The sequence below is a fragment of the Pinus tabuliformis genome, chromosome J, assembly GCF_031772625.1.
Source record: "Pinus tabuliformis cultivar Carrire ecotype Pingquan chromosome J, CPIR1, whole genome shotgun sequence".
NCBI classification, from domain to species: domain Eukaryota; kingdom Viridiplantae; phylum Streptophyta; class Pinopsida; order Pinales; family Pinaceae; genus Pinus; species Pinus tabuliformis.
The window spans coordinates 510,294,778-510,315,616 of record NC_142295.1 but is presented as its reverse complement, the minus strand read 5'-3'; the positions used below and the strand labels follow the sequence as shown (position 1 = coordinate 510,315,616).

The window sequence follows — 20,839 nt, the reverse complement described above, 5'->3', positions numbered from 1 at the left end:
TTGAAGGATGTCGTTACAAGGAGGGGACTTTGACTTTGCTTGGAGGTATTTCTTTTGACTCTAATATAATTATATACATGGTGTAACATGCCCTTAAGGTCTTCAACATTTTCTTTTGACTCCTTGACTTAGCGATAGCACTTAACATGTGCTAGACCTATTTCAATGAGCAAGAAACTCATTGACATATATTATAAAAATAATATTTCTTTTCTTGAATAAGTACAAATATCAAAAGTACATTTATGAAGACCGAATCTAGTTACCTTTCCTTCAACACTCCCTCTTAACTAGGGAGGTATTCATACAACATTAAAAGGTGTTTGGCTATGTTTCAATCTTGAAGAATTCACATAAGAGAAACCGGATTTGCAATCCATCTGTTATAGCATCATAATAACCAACAAGAATGTTGTGTCTATCACTTCCTCTCAATTGATGATGATATGCTCAAGTATCCTTTGACAAGGTACTTGTCCAAGTTCCTTTGTAACTGGGAACTTGTTATAACTCCCTCTTGGCTAGGGACTTGTATCAACAACTTATTCTTCGTGGGTCCTTCAGCTACTTGATCTTCTTCTTTCCTTCGATGTCATGAATGTTGGTTTGGGGTAGCATCAGATGTGCTCTAGCCACGAAAATTAGTGGAGAGGCCAAAGCACATGAGATCTCCAATACCCAGAAATGGTTTGGGCAGATTCTAAACAGTTTGGGAGATATTAAAATAATTATTATTTTTAATGGAGTCCCTACGTCTAAACTTAGAGAAAATAAAATATTAATGTGAATTAATATAAAATTGTGTTAGAAGGGTCCAAAAGTCATGGATCAAGCCATAGTTAATCTTAGCCGTTGATTAGGGACTTAATCTCGGTCGTTGAATTGTCAACGAGAAAAGTATAAGAAGAGGCTTGAGGGTCACTTCGAGAATACATCGAGTTGATCAAGAATTCGATTTTTTGGGGCAGGGCTTGTTGAGGTAATCGAAGGAGTGATTAGAGTTGCAACTAAGGGGCAGTGAATACAGAAGCAGAGAGGCAAATATGGTACCGGGAGCATCAATGCAGAAGCCGGGAGAGAGGGACGCAGAGCTAGCTAGAGGCCATGCAGAGCTAGTCAGGGCCCACATAGAGGCAACCAAGAGTTGCGCAGTGCCAAAGAGAGCTAGCGTGGGTGACGCAGAGGCTCTGGAGGCTGATGTAGTGCCTCCAGAGGCTGATGCAGGGCGAATTGGGGTGACGTTGGGGTGATGCTGGGCCAGAGAGGCTGACGCAGTCCCTAGAGCAGTCGTTGTAGATTTCGTGTGACAGATTGGAGTTGAGAGCTGTGGGATTGGTCATTCGGGGTTTTAGCCGAAATATCTGTCTCCGACTGAGAGGTACCACTGCCGAGATCATTCTCTGTTGGGTGAGCCTATTTGGCACCCAGATTGTATTTTGAAACAGCTTAATAATAAAACCCTCAAGTAGCTGCATCGATTTCCCTGCATTGGGTTTTTCTGGGGACATTAGTCCAAAAACAACGGTGTCACTCGTGTGCTTGTTTTTTCCTTCAGTTGATGATCTGTAATGTGTTGAGCATGTACTTGTATTTATTTTCAGTATTTACATGGTAAATAACTTGTTAATTAAACAAAACAAGTAGGCAAAAATAAATTAGAAAGTACATGAAGGATTTCTAATAGTTAGACTTAGAAATTCCAACATGGTATCAGAGCGAGGTTGCAAATCACAGGAGAACTCAGGGCATTAGCCGAGCATAGTAGCAGCAGTAGAAACAACTGTCCCGAGTGACAGAAGTTGTTCCTAGCAGAGAAGCAGCAAGGGAGGGGTGACGTAGTGCCTGCGTCATCAAGTTTGAGCTGGGAGGAGGATCAGCGTAGTGGCAGAAGGGAGTAGACCTGACCTACGCAGTGCCTGGTCATCTTTCTCAGTTAGGAAGGGTTAACGCCCGTGGCTAGGAGGTGCGGATTTTGCTGGTGCCAGGATTGCGCAAAGCTTAGAAGCTCTAACCTTCAATTTGCTGAGGCATAGGAGGCTGTGGGTAAGTTGCGGAGTGAAGCTAGTGGGGTACTGTGGTCAGCACAGTACCTAACAGGGCAAGACCAAGGAGGAGGGAGTTGCTGCCGAGGATTTCTAGTCAAGAAATCCGGATGTGTGGTGCAACTGCACTAACGATCGAAGTAGGGGCATCTCGACATTGGCAGAAGGGTTTCTAGGAGGGAAATTGAGGTTCATAGGAAGTCACACCGAGAACTTCCAGGAGGGATGTAGAGGAGCAGTGAAATGGCAGTGAACAGGGTAAGAGACCAGGATAGATTGGACGGAGCCTCAAACTTTGTAGTTTGGAAGGCCAGAATCTTGTCCGTTCTAGACATGAATCGTCTCAAGGACTTCGCCTTGAAAACAATAGCGATCCCAGTTGACTCGGTTGAGAACGATAAGTATGAGGAAGCAATGGCGAGGGCCAAGAGCATCATCCTTGATGGAGTCAAGGACCATGTAGTACCACATTTTGCCGAAAAGGACATGACAAATGCGATGTGGGAGGCCCTGACGAAATTGTATCAGCATACTTCCGTGCAGAGGAAGATGCTACTAGAAAATCAGTTGTGGTCATACTAGATGCAGAAGGGAGAACAGATTGACACCTTCCTCGGTCGATTGAAGGAGATCCGGGATCAACTGACTTCCATAGGGGCCATGCTGGATCAAGAATTGATGGTGAGGACAACCCTAAATGCAGTCTCAGAAGACTAGGAGGTGTTTGTCCAGAGCATACTGGGCAGGTCGACCCTTCCAGATTGGGAGGAACTGTGGGCGGCTCTTTGCCAAGAAGAGATCAGAAGGTTGACCAAGGCGGGAAGCAGCGGCAAGGGGGTCAGAATCAAGAAGGAGGAAGAGGAGGATGCTGCCCTAGCATTTGAGGGAAAGTAGGAGAAACGAAAGAAGAAGGACCTCTCCAAGGTCAAATGCTTCCACTGTGGGGAACTAGGTCACTATGCGAGCCAATGTCTAAGGAAGAAGAGCAAGAGAGAGGCTTCCGAGACCATGGTTGCGCCAACAATGGCGGAGAAGGAAGTGGAGACAAATGATGACTGTGCCATGAGTGCTCACACGCCACTTGAGAGGAAGTGGGGAGACATCGAGCTGTAGTCAGATGGACTACAGGTGATGAGGGGCAGGATTCTCGAGGTACCCAGCCTCTTGGATTATACCTTGCTACGGGAGCCTCGAAGAGGAGTAGCAGTATTAGCGGATGTCGGTAGAGACGGATGCAGATGGAGCGACAGTGCAGGATTCCTAGGACAGCGTGAGGCAGCAGTGTGAGATGCATGGAGTTGTTGCAGCAACGCAGAGGTCAGAGAAGAGGCACTTGTCAGCGATAGAGGGAGTTTCAGCATTGAGGGTGTCTTAGCCTGATAGAGATGTTAGAGTTGGGAGATCAGTGACTTACTTAGTAACTGAGTTGTAGTGCAGCTGTTAGCAGTGGCAGTGCTATGGGCAACACGATGCAACATGATGAGAGGGGCTGCTGTACGGATGCAACAGTGGCAGTGGCAGGGCCATGGGTAGCAGTACATGATTCAACAATGATGTTGGGCAGCGGGCCTAGCATTAGCACCAAGACCGATGCCGAATGATCAGGGTGATGCTCAATAAGGAGTATTACTAAGAGCACAGTCCTCGCTAAGAGGGAGTGTTGATTTGGGGTAGCATCGGATGTGATATAGCCACGAAAATTGGTGGAGAGGCTAAAGCACATGAGATCTCCAATGCCCAAAAATGGTTTGGGCAAATTTTAAATAGTTTGCTAGATATTAAAATAATTAATATTTTTAATGGAGTCCCTAAGTCTAAACTTAGGGAAAATAAAATATTAATGTGAATTAATATAAAACTGTGTAAAAAAGGTCAAAAAGTCATGTATCAAGCCAGAGTTAATCTTAGCCGTTGATTAGGGACTTAATCTCGGTTGTTGAATTGTCAACGAGAAAAGTATAAGAGGAGGCTTGAGGGTCACTTGGAGAATATACTGAGCTGATCAAGAATTCGATTTTCTGGGGCAGGGCTTGTTGAGGAAATTGAAGGAGTGATCAGAGTTGCAGTTGAGGGGCAGTGAACACAGAAGAAGAGAGGCAGAGAGGGTACCGAAAGCATCAGCATAGAAGCCGGGAGAGAGGGACGCAGAGCCAGCTAGAGGCCACGCAGAACCAGTTAGGGCCCACGCAGAGGTAACCAGGAGCTGTGCAGTGCCAGAGAGAGCCAGCGTGGGTGACGCAGAGGCTCTAGAGGCTAACGTAGTGCTTGCAGAGGCTGATGCAGGGTGAGTTGGGGTGACATTGGGCTGACGCAGTCCCTATAGGCAGACGCTAGAGATTTCGTGGGGCAAATTGGAGCTGAGAGTTGTGGGATTGGTCATCCGGGGTTTTAGCCGAAATATTTGTCTTCGACTGAGAGGTACCATTGCTGAGATCATTCTCTGTTGGGTGAGCCGGTTTGGCACCCAGATTGTATTATGAAACTATTTAATAGTAAAACCCTCAGATAGCTGCACCGGTTTTCCCACATTGGGTTTTTCGGGGACATTAGTCCAAAAACAACAGTGTCACTTGTGTGCTTGTTTTTTCCTTCAGTTGATGATCTGTAATGTGTTGAGCATGTACTTGTATTTATTTTCAATATTTACATGGTAAATAACTTGTTAATTAAACAAAACAAGTAGGCAAAAATAAATCAGAAAGTACATGAAGGATTTCTAACAATTAAACTTGGAATTTCCAACAATGAAGTTTTGGTTCAAACTTCCTTTTGGTAGGGCACCATCCATCTATCACTTTCCTTCCTGGTTTGTCATGTCATTACTTCCTTCGTGGAAAGTGGCCTTCTTGTCATATATCAGGTTCTCTTGCATCTAGTTATTTCTTGTCATCTTGTCTATGCTTAAGACTACTCTTCACATGGATGCTTCTTTGTACTTGTTTGTTCCCATGCTTTGATCTAGTAGCCCTTCATGACTTCATCCTGATATTTTTTCAACATTAAATGGTACTTTCACTGGATGGCTTTTTCATCATGACATCTTTGTAGAGTAGAATCAGTTATCTGCACCTTTTGTATCTCCAAGGCCTTCATAGGTGTCAAGGGTCTTTCCTTCCTTTGTTAGAGTTGTCCTGCCTTCTTTCGAGAGATATCTTCAATGGATCTTTGTCAGATAGTGATTCTTGTGATCATGGTGTTCTTCACATGCTTGATCTCTTTCTTCATTTGCTTCTTCTTAGATAGATTGGTCAACCACCTTATGCTGTTTGTGGGAGCACTTATTTATTGCTTGCTTCTAGTACTAGTTAGCATTTCTTCTTTCTTCTTAGCCAACAATCTTATACTCCTTATGTGAGTATTTTCATTTTGATGACCTTCATTGCATTGTAGTACATGCCTTCGAGCATGTCATTGGTGAAAGAGATTGTTTCCTACTTGATCATGTCATAGAACTATTCCCATGACTCAATAATATACAAATGATAACATGACTAAACTTTGATGCATACATACCTCATCTTGATTTTTCTTTGATCATCTTAGCTTCATTTGGTTGTCCTTGGTGTGGCCCTTCTTGCTTCATCTTAGCTTGCGTGCATATCATCCTTTTCTCGAATCCCATGAATGGGATTCCTAATGAGACATCTGCTTTTGTTTATCAATCTTCCTTTGGTGGCCACCTGCCTATCCCACTTGGACCCCCACTTTTTAGTTTCCTTAATTGTAGCACAATTTACTATTTTTGGCAGTTTTTTTCGGGTCTAGAACTTCCAAAGCCGTTTTGAGGCCCTAAACGACATTTTTTCGGGAAAGCGGGGTCCAACGTGAGTCATTGACTAATGTTGGACACTCAAAAGTTGTAGTCCTCGGATAGATCTTTCTAATGAGGTATTGAGCGTGTCAAACGGAGATCGTATACCAAAGTTACGACCCCGGGAAGTTGATGTACCAATTTACCCAAACGGGGCCCATAGTTTGGTGCTTCATCTCCTAGGGTTAGGTTTTTGGATGTTGAGGGTTTTCCGTTGTTTCTCAACAATAAATAGGCCTTTGAGCCTCATTGTAACAGAGTTCAGAGGCATGTAGCCGCCACATCTCTTCTCAGAGATAAGCTACCATCGCTTGAGCTAGTTCATTTCCATTTTGTTTGCAAGCATATTTCATTATTTGATATTAATGAAAGGAAGTGTTATTTTTGCTGCATCTCTGTATTTATGGTTATATCTGTAATTTGTTGCGTTCCTGTTTAAATCCGGATTAGTGTATCAAAGGGGTCTACTCTTTCTTTGTTTTCTTTGCATGTCCCCAACAAAGTTGGGATATAAGGATTTAGGGTTTGAACCGCTCGAACCTTTGCAAGACTAACCTCGCAAATCTTGACGGCCTCCCATGGCAAAAGAAAAGAAAGACGAGGGGGCAGGAGATCCTATCAAAATCTTTCTCGAAGAAGCCCTCGAGTGACAAAGGAACGCGATGATGGACAACTTTGCCCAGATCCTTCAGCGGCTACCCAGGGGCGACACATCTACTTTCAACAGCTACTTTGGAAGCGCCACACCCTTTAAGGTACAAGTTAACTTTGAAATCCCCATATTCGAGGGTCAGATAGATGCAGATGTTGTAGATAAATGGTTAAATTTTCTAGAAGGGTATTTTTCTGTTCATGATTTTTCCAGTCGAGAAAAGATTACTTTCGCTCTTCTCAAAGCCACCCCCCACGTCAAGGACTGGTGGGAAACCTACTGCGAGCAGAAGGATGAAAGTACGACCTCACTGTTTTCAGCCGCACCCACTTGGAATTCATTCCGGGATGCCATCAAGGAGCAGTACTACCTTGTCGGAAGCTATGAGGATAAATACATATAGTGGACTGCGCTGCGGCATGGAAGGGACCAAGATGTGCCAGTGTTTACCAATATGTTTCATAGCCTTCGCACAAAGTTGGGTATCAAGGATTCTGAGCGGCATTTGGTACTCAAATATCGCGACTGCCTACACAAGTACATCCAGGACGAGATGGAGTTCCTGGACATCTCCTCGCTTGGCACGGTGTACCGATACGCTGTCAAGATCGAGCAAAAGTTTAAACAAAAGAAGCAAGACTTTGGATTTGTGAATCCGAAGAACAGAGGACAAAGCCAAGGCGGGGTGACCCAAGAAAACCCATTGAAGCTACAAGAAAAGAACACCACCACGAAGTTAAAGAAGGACATAGGAAAGTGGTGTGAGTTCCATAAGATCCCCACTCATAACACAAGTGAGTGTTGGGCCAAGCAGTCGTTGGTGGCCGAGTTGAAGGCTTCAGAATCAGATGCATGTTTCGACTCTGAGTCAGAACCCGACAAGAGGAATGACAAAGGGAAGCAGATCATTGATGCAGAGCCCAACACCACTGTTGCCACCGCCAAGATCTAGAAGAATGAGCCTGAAGATCTAGAGGAGGGGGAGCGCCTTTTCCACTCACAAATGTGGGTGAAGGGTTCGCCGCTGCAATTCATTGTTGACAGTGGTAGCCAAAAGAACCTCATTTCAGTAGAGGTCGTGAAGCGGCTAGGCCTATTGACCAAACCACACCTGCAACCGTACAACATCTGGTGGCTTCACTAAGGACGACATCTCCGAGTCCGCCAGCAGTGTTGCCTTCCCTATAGCTTCAAGCCCTTCACAAATGAGGTATTGTGTGATGTTGCACCTCTTGATGTTTGTGATGTATTATTAGGCCAACCATACTTGTGGAAGCGACATGCTATGTATGAGTCAAGGCCTCGCGTTGTTATTATTTCTTTGGGTAATTCATTATACAGGATACTGGAGGTAGCCCCACCTACTACCACCTCTTTGATCTCTGCTAAGAAATGTAGTAAGATCATCTCCCAAACTAGGAAATTCATTTTCTTTCTGGTTCGCTCTCAAAGTAAGGGGAAGATCATAGCCCCATCCATGGCCCTCGGGAAGGGTTCCTCCACGCAGCAGAAGCAGGTGGATACGGTTGTGGAAGAACACAGGGACATCTTCTCTTCACCCACAGGGGTACCGTTGCACTGTTAGGTCAAGCATTTGTTCGATTTGACTCCCAGAGCACCTCTACCCAACAGGACGATATATCGCCGCTCCATTCTGGAAAATGCCAAGTACAAGCAGTGACATGATCAACATCGGGTGCCACACAAGTTTCAAGTGGGCGACAAAGTCTGGTTGCATCTGCAAGAACGCCTTACAAGAGCCCATCGGAAGCTCAAACCACTCCAATATGGTCCTTACACCATTACCAAGGCTATGGGAAACAATGCTTTGGAGCACAACATTCCCCCATTCCTTGGCTTGCACCGAATGTTCAATGTGGACTGCCCTCGACCATGCTTCCCACCATTATTGGACACATCAGAGATTGCAGAACAGCTCACCAGGGACCAAGTTCAGCAGAAGTTTCCCCATCTCATGGAGGCACTCAATGCAATGGGGACCATTGCTTCCTAAGGGGGGAGGAATGATCTAGGTGGATGTTGGTGGCCACCTGCCTATCCCACTTGGACCCCCACAACTGTCTCTTTCAGTTTTTAGTTTCCTTAATTGTAACACAAGTTACTATTTTTGGCAGTTTTTTTTCGGGTCTAGAACTTTCAGAGCCTTTTTGAGGCCCTAAACAACGTTTTTTGAGAAAACGGTGGCCAACATGGGTCATAGACAAATGTTGGCCACTCGAAAGTTGTAGTCCTCGGATATATTTTTCTAACGAGGTAGTGAGCGCGTCAAACGGAGATCGTATGCCAAAGTTACGACCCCGGGAAGTTGATGTACCAATTTACCCAAACGGGACTCATAGTTTGGCACTTCATCTCCTAGGGTTAGGTTTTTGGATGTTTAGGGCTTTCCATTGTTTCTCAACAATAAATAGGCCTTCGAGCCTCATTGTAACAGAGTTCAGAGGCATGTAGCCACCACATCTCTTCTTAGAGATAAGCTACCATCGCTCGAGCTAGTTCATTTCCATTCTGTTTGCAAGTATATTTCATTATTTGATATTAATGAAGGCAAGTGTTATTTCTGCTACATCTCTGTATTTATGGTTATATCTGTAATTTTTTGTGTCCTTGTTTAAATCTGGATCACATAGGATCTTGAAGACCCTCACCCTGCGAATGTTTTTTTCCTTTTGATGATGGAGGTCTCCTAAGATTCTCAATCATGATCAATTTTCTTTCATTGTGGATGAGGTCCTATCCTAGGTATGCTTCTTCTACATGAACATCTTGAGCTATATCTACCATGCTCCTATATTCTAGATGAAATTTCTAACCATGCATTTTGTTCTATTATAAATGCTTCTTTTACATGAGTATTTTGAACTCTATGTACATCATGCTTCTAGATTCTAGAAGATGTTTCTAGCCATGCAATTTTATTCTATTCCTACATGCTCCTATACTACTCAAAACTTTGAAAGAAGACCTAAGTAAAGAGTTTGACTTAGTCATAGTAGCGATCCGGAGGATCTTCCTTCTTTTGCTTCTTTCCATCTTCTTTCACCTCTTGAGTCATATGAGCTTCTTCCCTCTTTATTTTGTTGTTGTTTTCCTTCTTAAGTTTAGGACAATTCCTTTTGTAGTGTCCATATTCTTGGCATCCAAAGCATTGGACTTTGGACATATCTTTGTTGTTTGTTCTTTGTGGACCAAATTTGCCAAATTTTCCCTTTCTCTTGGCCATGGTAGCAAATGCTTGCTCCTTTGATCCCACATCTTCCTTGGCTTTGAGTTTGGTTTCCTCTGTCTTGCATAGAGACCACATTTCACTTAGTGTGGTAGCTTCCTTCTTGGCATATATGCTTGATGTGAAGTTGCCCCAATCCTCAGGTAGAGCATTGAGTACTACAGTTGTCATTTCTTTGTCGGACATGACTTCCCCTAGCTCTTGAAGTTGATCTCTCATCTCAGAGATCTTCATGAAGTAGGGAGCTATTCCTTCCTTTGATATCTTCATCTTGTACAATTCATTTCTTAGAGATATCACTTCTCCAGCTGTGGTTACCGAGAATAGCTCTACTAGTTTATCATAGATTTCTTTTGATGTTTCAAATTTGGAGACATAAGGAATGAGAGAGTCCTTGATAGATTCTATTAGAATCCTTTGAGCTCTTGTCTCATCCTTATTATACTTGGCTAAGGCTTGAGTTTGTTCCTTAGCAGGAATAGTAACATTCCCTTTGATGTGTTCTAGGAGTTCATTCTCCTTGAGAAGTAAATCAGTCCTCTTCTTCCATGCAAGAAAGTTATTGGTACCTACCAATTTGTTGCTTTCCTTGCAAAAAGACATTGATGTATATTCAGAAGGGGACATATACTTACTTGATAGATTTTGAGATGTAGTAGACTTGTTTTCTCCTTGAAGACTTGATGGCTTGGCTTGTGGTGTAGGTCCCTTCTTGATTTTCTCTTCTTTGTAGGTGCTTTTGTACAAAAGGCTTCTCCTTTTTCTTTGTAGTCTTTCTTGATGAAAGATAGATGATAGCCTTCTTGTCCTTGATGTGATAGAGACTTCTTGGTTAGATGCTTCAACTTTTGTAGATGTTCTTCCTTGATCAGTACTCTTGAGATGCCCTTTCCTTAATGTGTCACCTTAGCTTCGATACCATGTTGAAGAATCAAGGGCAATTAGGTGTGGTGTGATTCTTCTTGACTTGATAACAATTTGTGGAGTCTTTTCACTTTTCCTTGTTAGCTTAATCTTTTTCTTCTTCTTATTAATGCATATGTGTGTACTTCATCAAACTGCTACCAAAAACATAAGCACAAGAATACAAGATATTGGCTCTTTGCCAAGGCCAAAACCTCTCTTCTCTTGAGAGGAAAACCCTTTAGTAAGTTTCTCTTATTGAATCTTCTTATTGATCAATTCCAAACCCTAGACCCATGACTAGGATGTGCTCCAAGCACAAGTCAAGTCTTTCCTCTTTTCTGCACTATGTTCTCCTGTAGATGGACTTCCTCCTTCCGACACTTTTCTCCCCAACACTTCGTCCTTTTCTTCACTTCTTTGTCTAGAGATAGACCTCGGCTATGTTAGCTTCTTGATGAGATATTCTTCTTCCTTCCTTCAAGATGTTCTTCACTTAAGGAGACACCCTTCTCTTGATCCAATGAGACTCTTCTTGAAGTATAGGTGTATGACTGTACAACTGCCCTAGTTTTCCCACGTGTGGTACGTACCCTAGAGAATTAGGGTCCCTTTCCTTCGCTAGAGAGATAGGCTTCTTCACTTTACTTGGGAGGCCTTGGAGGCCTAGTTTCAAGCCCAAACAATACTAGTTCATGGACTGTTTGTCCCTGCTATCATACCTGCAGACTTGACCTCCTTTTCTTTGCACGTGTGACTGTTTCTAGCCCTAGAAACAATCCTCTTCACTTCGGTTTTCCTTCTCCTTCCTTCGCTGCACTAGGAGACCTCTTCTTCGTCCTTCGTTACCCTTTCTCTTGCCTCTTTTCTTCACAGATTTTAGAGATGCTTGGTTGACGTTGTGAGGGAGTGGACAACCTCTATATATAGAGGACTGTCCTTCCTGTAGTCCGACTTGAGGCCGACTTGTCTATTTCTTCATCATTTTGCTATTTGAAGGATGTCGTTGCAAGGAGGAGACTTTGACTTTGCTTGGAGGTATTCCTTTTGACTCTAATGTAATTATATACATGGTGTAACATGCCCTTAAGGTCTTCAACATTTTCTTTTGACTCCTTGACTCACCTATAGCACTTAACATGTGCTAGACCTATTTCAATGAGCAAAAAACTCATTGACATATATTATAAAAATAATATTTCTTTTCTTGAATAAGTACACATATCAAAAGTACATTTTTGAAGACCGAACCTAGTTACATTTCCTTCAACATTTTTGTCCTTCCTTACCTCTCATATAAATAAATTAATTAGCATATTCATTTACCCACTTGTATTCACTCTTGTGATAAGATGTGACTTAGAGAAGAGAGTGCACTCTCTCTCTTAAACCTTCACTTGTACTTGTATTCTCTCTCTCTTGAGGCATTCGGGTTTCTTGGTCTTCTTGGAGTTTCTTGTAGCATTTGGGAGTTCTAGGGTTAGGGTTTATCCCTTGGACACTAGAGATTAGGGTTTTGAGAAAAACCCTAGGGTGGATTTGTGAAAAAGAGAAGAGGACATCCTGCCTTGGAGGTTGTGTTGGAGAGATTCTTGCACTTGGATCTTCTTGGTTGAGCTAAGGTTTGATGATTTACCCTAACAAAGGCTTTTTGGATAGTTGGAGTTTTTTGTGTTAACCTTGATAGAAGGCTGTGGTATGTACTTCTATTTCATCTTGAGCTTATATATGAAGTTTCTAGCTGTCTACTTCTTGTCTCATTGTCAGATCTGAATTTCAGCTATATATGTTCTATATGCTTTTCTATTTACAACCATTTATGTCTTGCTGATTGGAGTCATTGGACATAAGTAAAAGGGTAAAACGTTAGGTGATTTGACATCTAAGGAAGAAAATAGGGGTTGATTTTACTGCCATTATATTGCTCTAAAAGTTCATTTTCAGATCTGATTATTGGCTGATAAGTTGCCCTAGAAGATGCTGAAACATATCCCTTTGTTTGGTATGTTTTCTCATTGAATTTCTGCGATGTTTGGGGCTGTTTTAAGTGAATTAGTGTGATCTTTCTGCTGTTTTTTATACTCTAATTTATGTCAGTCCTAAATGCTGGAAATTCTAGCTCTGAGATCTGGGTAACCACATTGTAAGAAGGTGGAATTTCATTTTTGCATTAATTGCTTGAGTGCATGAAATTTCCACAATATTCACCTTGAGAAACTCCATGGGATTTCCCCAAAGTCTTTTCCTCCTGAGGAGTTATAGTTTTTTCCTCCAGCAAACCTACAGGCAGGACTGCTTCATGATTCCTTAGTTTATATCATTGACTATTTCCTCTTGCACTCGTAGAATTATTGGAGAAAGAGAACTTTATTCTTTTCTCTTAGCTGATTTATTACAAGGATTAATATTATAATAATAACTAGAATGAAAATTTTGTTGATTTTTGTAACTATGGTCAGTCTTAATAATGTATATTTGAGTCATTAATGTATCTGTAAGCACGTTCTTCATGCTAGAAACAAAAAGAAAATTATTTTTAAGTCATGTCCCTTTTGGACATTCGAAAGCGAAAATATGAATTTTTAAAAAGACAAAATTCTTGGCTCCAAAAGTGATGTCAGCCTCCTCCTAGTCAAGTCAGCCTCCTCAAAAGATGAGGTTGGCTCCAATTAAGACACACCCATTCAGCCTTAAGAAGAACCTATAAAAGGGCACCATTTCATCGAAGTAATTCACATCTTCTGTGGAGCGAAGTCTGAGGCAAGATCAGAGGTCTGAGGCAGCGAAGAAAGGCAGTATGAGGTAGCAAATAGGGCATGTCTGAGGCAGTGAATAAGGGCATGTCTGAGGCTGCGAATAGGGCACTTCTGAGGCAGCGAAATCTGAGGCAAAAAGGTTGAATTTCAGAACTGGTGAATCCCTGTGGAAGGGTTATAGGAAAAAAGCAGAGTTCTATGCAGACCTGATCAGTCACTTCAGTGGCCAGATTGACTTGACTAGGAGGATGGACCATGGATCAGGTTTGACCTAGTTGTTGACTAAGATGTATCTCTGTTGAATTGAAGAATTCTCTATTGAAAAAGTTAGGTTTTTCCCCTTAGTGGGTTTTCCTAGGGTAAATTCTTGTGTTCTTTTTGTGTGGCTGTCTCTTTATGATCCTACTGTCTTAAATGTTATATTGTTGATGTCTTCTGTGTAATTTGCTTAAGGATGAAATCATGTGTAAAAGAACTAAATCATCAAAAGAAATTATCCATATAGAAGACCCTAAAAATCAACAAATTTGAAGGAACCAATCACACAGGCATTATCCAACATAAATCATTTGTTACATTCTTGATACTGATCAGTGCGCCTGTCTGTAAGTGTTTCTTTTATAAGCAATAATCAAAAAAAGTTTAATCAAAATGCGATCTTTAACAAGTGTTATGTGAGGATGTGTGTTGTTTGCTGGACAGTTTAACTGTCATGAGAATTTACCCATTTAGTCTTCATAAGATCCACGTGGGGTTAAGCTAATCCACTTATGAAATAACAAGGTGCTTATTTAGAACTTTTACCTGCAGAATCTTCATGAACTCACTATTGCACTCTTATCATTATGACGTATCTGTTATTTTCACTTTCTGTATTACTCTATGCTTTCCATGATAATTTCAATCAGAATGATTCAGATAGAGGGACACTAGGCATAGCCTTCACAATTGTGACGTAAACATTGCAAATTGATATGAGGGCTTCCATTATTCTCCCCATTATAATGAATACATTCAAGGCCCTATTACCATTCTACTGAAAATAGTAAATTCGGACAAACTGATTCCTAATTTATCCCTGAATTGCAACATGTTTGCAGTCAAGCTCTAAATCTAAGTTTAAACTTGTAATTATTGTTCTCATCTTCTTCTGTAATTTGAGCAATGTTTCTTTATTGCATTGAGAATTCCTATCGAACAAATAGAAAGGTAAAAATTCAAATATGTACTTCTGAAGTAGTCTAGTACATAGTTGGACTAAATTTGCAAGTTTGAATCCTAGTTTGTAGTTTTTCGTTATCCCTCCTTAAATATCTCTCTGAATAATTTTTCTTCTCTGAATTCTGGTTTTGAAATACCTACAGGTGCCTCCTGGTATGGCAAGGCGAAGAAAAACTCGATCGGACTTGAAGAAACAATTGACAGATACTGCCTCGTCACGGGCTACACCTCGAGGATTTGGGGCAAAGTGATAGCTAAAAGTGCTTGTAAAGAGAAGTTCTCTGAGTCTCTGTTTATAATAACAATGAATTAAGAGGCAACTAATCATCATTTCGAAATAGAGTATCCACATGGGCATCCCTGAGTAAAGTGTTGAATACTCAAAATCTAAGAAATAGCAAAGTCATGATCACTATCTCTTATGACTCTATGGAGGATGCTTCTTTGGTTAACATTCCTTTCCAGCCTTGAATTATATACGAATGAATAGAATTTCAGCCTAGAAAATGTGTTATCCTTGACAGAGAAATAAAAAATTTTGACGTCATTTTTACATCAAATCCTTCATGTTAGTGCAAAACTATCAATCTAGAAAACCCAACAAATCTTTAAACACTAGAATTTGCAAGGAAGCAATAATTTATTTCAAAATGCAACTATGTTACTTCAAATATGCACAATATTTACCATATATAGCCATAAGAGTTACATGGAGATGCTTTTCCTATGAAAGCTAGGAAAGTAAGATATGGCCTGTGCTCCAAAAACATCAATTATGGTTTTGGCATGGACTGCCAGATCATTTTCAACACTCTTGGTTTTGTCAGCTATAAGTGGGAGTTGTCCCCTTAAAATTTTGTGCAACATATTTTTATAGAGGAAGCATTATTTCTTCTTTGGAATGCCATTATAGAATAGAGGGAAAGGTGATGCATATTTTTAGAGATACTTGTTAGGCATTGTTGCCACACAATCTAGCAGGGGTCCTAGGAAGGGTACCTAAGGGATAGCTACTAGACCAATGACAACAATGAGACAAAGACCCACTGTCACCTCATCCAGTGTCCCTTGCTCTTTACAGACTTTCACCGATGGGAGGAGTCTCAATATGAAGGAAATCACCTAGGATAGTGGGATCAATAGCTAGGTATGGTGTGATTTCCAAAGCCCATTCAAAGCAGAGGCTCAAATAAAGGCTTGGTTGCTTCAAAAGCAAGATAAAGGCCCTCCAAGAAAGGCTTATGAGGAGGCCTAGACCTAGGAGGAAGGGATATTCAATGGAAGGGATATACCTAGATCAAAGCTTCCTAAGGGTATAAAAGGACCTCTATTAGGGTTTTGTGAGATATTTATCATACAAGGGTTTTGGGACCACAAGAAAAACCTAGGGGATCCAAGCAAGGCCTAGGGTTTGCAAAATCAAAGAGGAACAAGGTACTTAGGTCAAGCAAGGATAAGATAGGTAAAAGAATGATCAACTTCCATTGAATTTTCAAGAGTCGTTGACCTATGGAAAGCTGCTAACCAAAGAAGCCTAAGAGAAGAATTGATGTTGGAGCTTGTTGTAGCTCCTAGAGAGAACCCCCAAGTTGAGGAGAGGTCAGTGCCGAGGACATCTAAGTCTCTCTTGAAGATGGATCGGTGCTACTCAAGAGATAAATGTAAAACGATTTAAAATTTGGCTCAATTACCCTTCTCAGAGGCAAATTCAATATGCACATAAACAATATATATCATTCCCAAGAGTAAATGTTCAAATCTAGTGGCTTACACGCAGAAAATGCAGCTTGATTGGTCATTGTAGTAAAGATGGAGAGGAGAAATATCAAGAATAAACCTAGTGCAGGGGGCTAGACAGACACAGATCCTATGCAATAAATCCCATTAGAATCATGAAAAGATAAAGGAAATGAAGTGCAAAAATTATGGAGATCATTTTAAGGCCTTCAACTCAATATCTCACAAGTACTTTTTGCTACAACATAACATAAGTAAGTCTGCAATCTCACAGGTATCGTCTGCTATTACATAACATAGATAAATCTACAATCTCGTAGGTATCGTCTGCTATCATTAACATTAGTAAATCTGTGAGTTAAGATTGAATCCAACAACTACAATTACACAATTTCTGAAGAAGAAAAACACACATGAAGTGAGACACAGAGGAAGAACACATACTACATATTCTAATGCTTGGAATCACCAAAAACTTCTTCATTAATCTTCAAAATGAAATACTTGTCATAGGCCCAAAATTATGAAATTAGCAAAACAATTACAGCCTTTAGAACAGGAATATCAAACCATGGAACCTCCCTCTGAAAACAGAATTCGGAACCCCTGAAAATAGAATGCAGAACCTTTGAAATGAGTTTTTCCTCCTTTTTATAGGGAGAACCAAAATAAGAACACTTACAAAATATCTTCAAATGCTCCAACTGTATGGATTGCATAGCTGTCTGAGCGTGCGATTAGTCTAATTGTCCTAGTGATTACATAACAGTCTTGATTCTTTTCTTGAAAATGCAATATTAACAAAACATAAAAAACTCGAGGTGTAATAATTGACATAGGGAAATATCTCCATTGCCGATTCCTTTGATTTCCTCAGGAGGACTCAGGCTCCATGATTTGTGTTAGTGGTGGGTTGATGATCTGGCCACACCTTTGCCATTATATTCCTCCCACGGTACCTGCCAATTCTCCTGTCTTTATCTCCCTTTAGCGGCTTGGATTGTCTCTTTTTGGAGCTAGTCGTGATTTGGTGTTGTGGCGTTGGAGGTGTTCTACAACTTAGTTGCCGACCCATTCACCCTTCATACTCTCTGCATTACAGTATCAGATCCTTAGCATATCGTAACTCTATTTAAAAGAAACTTTACGAAATCTTAAAGTTTCGATGTCTTTAGCCCCTTTATTATTAGCCCCCTTTTTGTTTATCCACCATAGGACCCTGTGTTGTGACCAACGGCTTCATACCCCAATGCATTGGAGATTTCGGAGCCCTGCGTACCGTAACTTTTGTTAAGATGGGCTTACGATATTTTGAAATCTTGATTGGCCTTTGCCCCCTTTTGCTTAGCCCCCTTATTGCATTTCCTCCAAGGGACCAAGAGATGTGACCAACTGCGTAGCACTTAGGTGCTAAGGCCTTTAGAATCCTGTCGGGGGCCTATCTCTTAGTATATTTTCCCTCTGCCTTTAGTTTTTTTGAGCTCTATGAACAAACACTATCCACATCAGAAGCCCCTACATTGTAACTTTTCTCAAAATACTTTGATAGTGGAGTTCTGATGTCTCCAACCTCCGATATGCTCCATAGCACTTTGGGTGTTAGGTCCTGCTTTGCGCCCCTGGTTCTCTTGGGTTCCTACGACAAAGTGCCACTCAACATCGGAGCCCCCTTCCATCGTAACTTTTCTCAAAATGCTTTTATAGTGGAGTTCCGATGTCTCCAACCTCCGATATGCTCCATAGCTGTTAAAATTGGCAACTAGGGCCAAACTCCATGTGGATCACCTTATTTATGGCTTCTGATATTTTTCCTAGATTCCTCTCATCGGGAGGTGTAGGATTGATCTAAAGATATCCGATTCCAATAAGTATTTATGGAGATATGAATTTATTTTGATTATGGACAAATTTTCAAGGTCGGCCAGCAAACTTTATGTAGGCTCAGAAGCCCAACAGTCATGTCTATTCAACTTGAATGTTTGCATATAAATACAAGGAGCATTCTCCTCATTTGGACAATTCAATTGACTCATCTTCTCTCTCTCTCCCCTACGCATAAAAGGAGCCTCTCTCTCTCTCTTTCACACGTGTGGCTGAAAGGAAGACGTCTTAGGGCAAGGAAGACGTAGAAAGGACGCTAGGGTAGTAGGTCATCTCTTTGACCAGCGTTGATCAAGCGTTGACCTTCCTCAAGTGCAGATTGGGTGAGGTTGCCTCTCCCAGGCAGGCCGCAATTTTTCGCACGAAAATCGAGGTGATCTGACCTCTGGTTTGACTGGTGTTGACTGCCCTACTTTAGGGCTGCAAGTTGACTTCAAAAATCTGCAAATTGACTGAACTTTTGGGGCTGTTCAAGGGCTATTTCTTCTGGATGTTAGAGGACAAGTTGACTGGAAATTGACCAAGTATTTTAGAGGTCAATTTCAGCTAGTTTGACCAAGTTTGACTTTACTGATCTAGGGTTTGTTGTTGCTGATATAAAATTATAGAATTCAGATCTTGTACTATTTCTCTCCGCTGAACTATTGAAGATAAAAAAAGATTTGATCAAAGGGTTTCCCCGCATTGGGGTTTGTCCCTGGCTAGCTGCCACATCTTGTGTCTCTTGTCTTGGCTTGTTTTATGTTGATCATTTAATGTTCTATCTGCATTTTACTTAATGTATATGTGATTGCTAATTTGTGGTTAATAAGAAGAAAAGTAAGTAAACTGCTCTAAGAATAGAACATACCATAATTTAACATGGTATCAGAGGTGAGGTGAAGACAAAGCCTAAGCAAGAGCAAGAGCAATCATCAAAGAGAAGGTTGGCAAGGCTATCTTAAAGAAATCATGGGGTCCTCAGCACACCTCCTTGCTGAAGACAAACTCCGTGAGAAGTCTGACTATCACGGATGGAAGATGTCTCTCAATCTAACATTAGAAGAGCAGGAAGTGTTGGACCATGTGAGAGGCGGGATTGTTGAGCCTCCATCAAATGCATCCGTTGCTGCTAGGAACAAATGGACCAAGGGAGAAGTCAAAGCAAGGAAGATCATCCGGGACTCTATCGACAAGCGCTTGGTGGCCTATGTTTCCGAGCTGAACACCTCCAAGGAAATCTATGATAGACTGGTGAGTTTATTTAAAGTTAATGATGCAAATCAAGTCTTGTTTCTTAGAAATAAGCTGAAGGAAATTAAGAAGGGAAAAGATGAGAGTATGCAAGCATATTTCTTAAGGATCATCAAGATCAAGAACGATCTCCTATTTATTGGGGAAGTAATTCCTGACAGGGAAATGACACTCATAACTCTTGGAGGACTGCCATCTGAATGGTATATATTCAGGACTACTCTTCTCAACAATAACGTAATTCCTGGATTTGAGGAATTAATGGCCAGATGCATTCAAGAAGAAACGAGGATGGAAGAGCAAGAAATGCCCATACTTAAAGGTCATCCCTCTGCCTTTTCTTCTCATACTAAAAGAAGAAACAATTTTGGGGCTAAATTCAAAGAAAAGGCTGGACCAAAGGGTGGAAGAAAAGGATGATGTTACAATTGCAATAAAATGGGTCACTATGCAAGGGAGTGCCCTGATAAAAGGGACTCACACCAGAACAATGATCAAAATCCCTCTCAAGGCAATCAAAAGAATGACAGGTCAAATGGCAGAGGTAAAAGAAGTGTCGGAAATCAAGGAAGAGGACAACCAATCAATAAGGCAAGAAATTCCAGGTATGAATCTAACACTGTTAACAATAAGCAAGATGAATATTATCTACCAGCAACTCTATCTACTACTGCTCCTTCGGACTTGCTGGGAAATTGGCTTATTGATAGTGGTGCCTCAAGGCACTTCACTGGTTACAAAGAAGCTCTCTATAATCTAATAGAGAAGGAAACCAACCTTGAAATTGTTCTTGGAGATAATTCAAAATATCCTGTGAAAGGCGTAGGAAATATCACTCTTCAATTGAATCAGGGTAATACCATCCACTTACAAGATGTATTATATGTACCTGATCTCAAAAAGAACCTGGTGTCCATTTCGGCAATGGAAGACAAAGGCTACAAGGTGGCCTTCAACGATGGCAAGGTACATGTATGGAAAAGGAACTTTAAAGATGCTTTTACTCTTGGATTTCGAGTTGATTCATTATATCAGGTCGGTGGAAGCCTGCTAGGCGTCATGTCTTGTGACACATCTCTTCAGTCCGAACTATGGCATCGGAGGTTTGCTCACCTTCATTATAAAGCTCTACTCGATGTAAGAAAAATGGTGACCGGGATGCCCGAGTTCAAATTAGAGCAAGAAGGTGTATGTCCAGGATGTGCCGAAGGGAAGCTCAAAAGGGGATCATTCCCCTCAAGCCAAAGCAAGACCTCCGATATATTGCAGTTGGTTCACTCAGACATATCCGGTATGATGCCTGTGAACTCCTTGGGAGGATATTTATATTACCTCACTTTTACAGATGATTATTTT

At 41.3% G+C, this 20,839-nt stretch overlaps 1 protein-coding gene across 2 annotated transcripts in view; it reads left to right on the top strand.

Moving 5' to 3' along the window:
* Nucleotides 1-15,060, top strand: part of CPSRP54 (chloroplast signal recognition particle 54 kDa subunit) — a 295,675-nt gene extending 280,615 nt beyond the window's left edge. For both annotated transcript variants that reach the window (XM_089378034.1, XM_089378033.1), the window contains exon 15: nt 14,776-15,060. Coding sequence is in view for 1 of the 2 variants with exons in the window: in XM_089378033.1 (XP_089234159.1) it covers nt 14,776-14,883 (108 nt within the window). In the remaining variant the exon portion in view is untranslated. The remainder of the gene's footprint in view (nt 1-14,775) is intronic.
* Nucleotides 15,061-20,839: the final 5,779 nt, after the last annotated feature.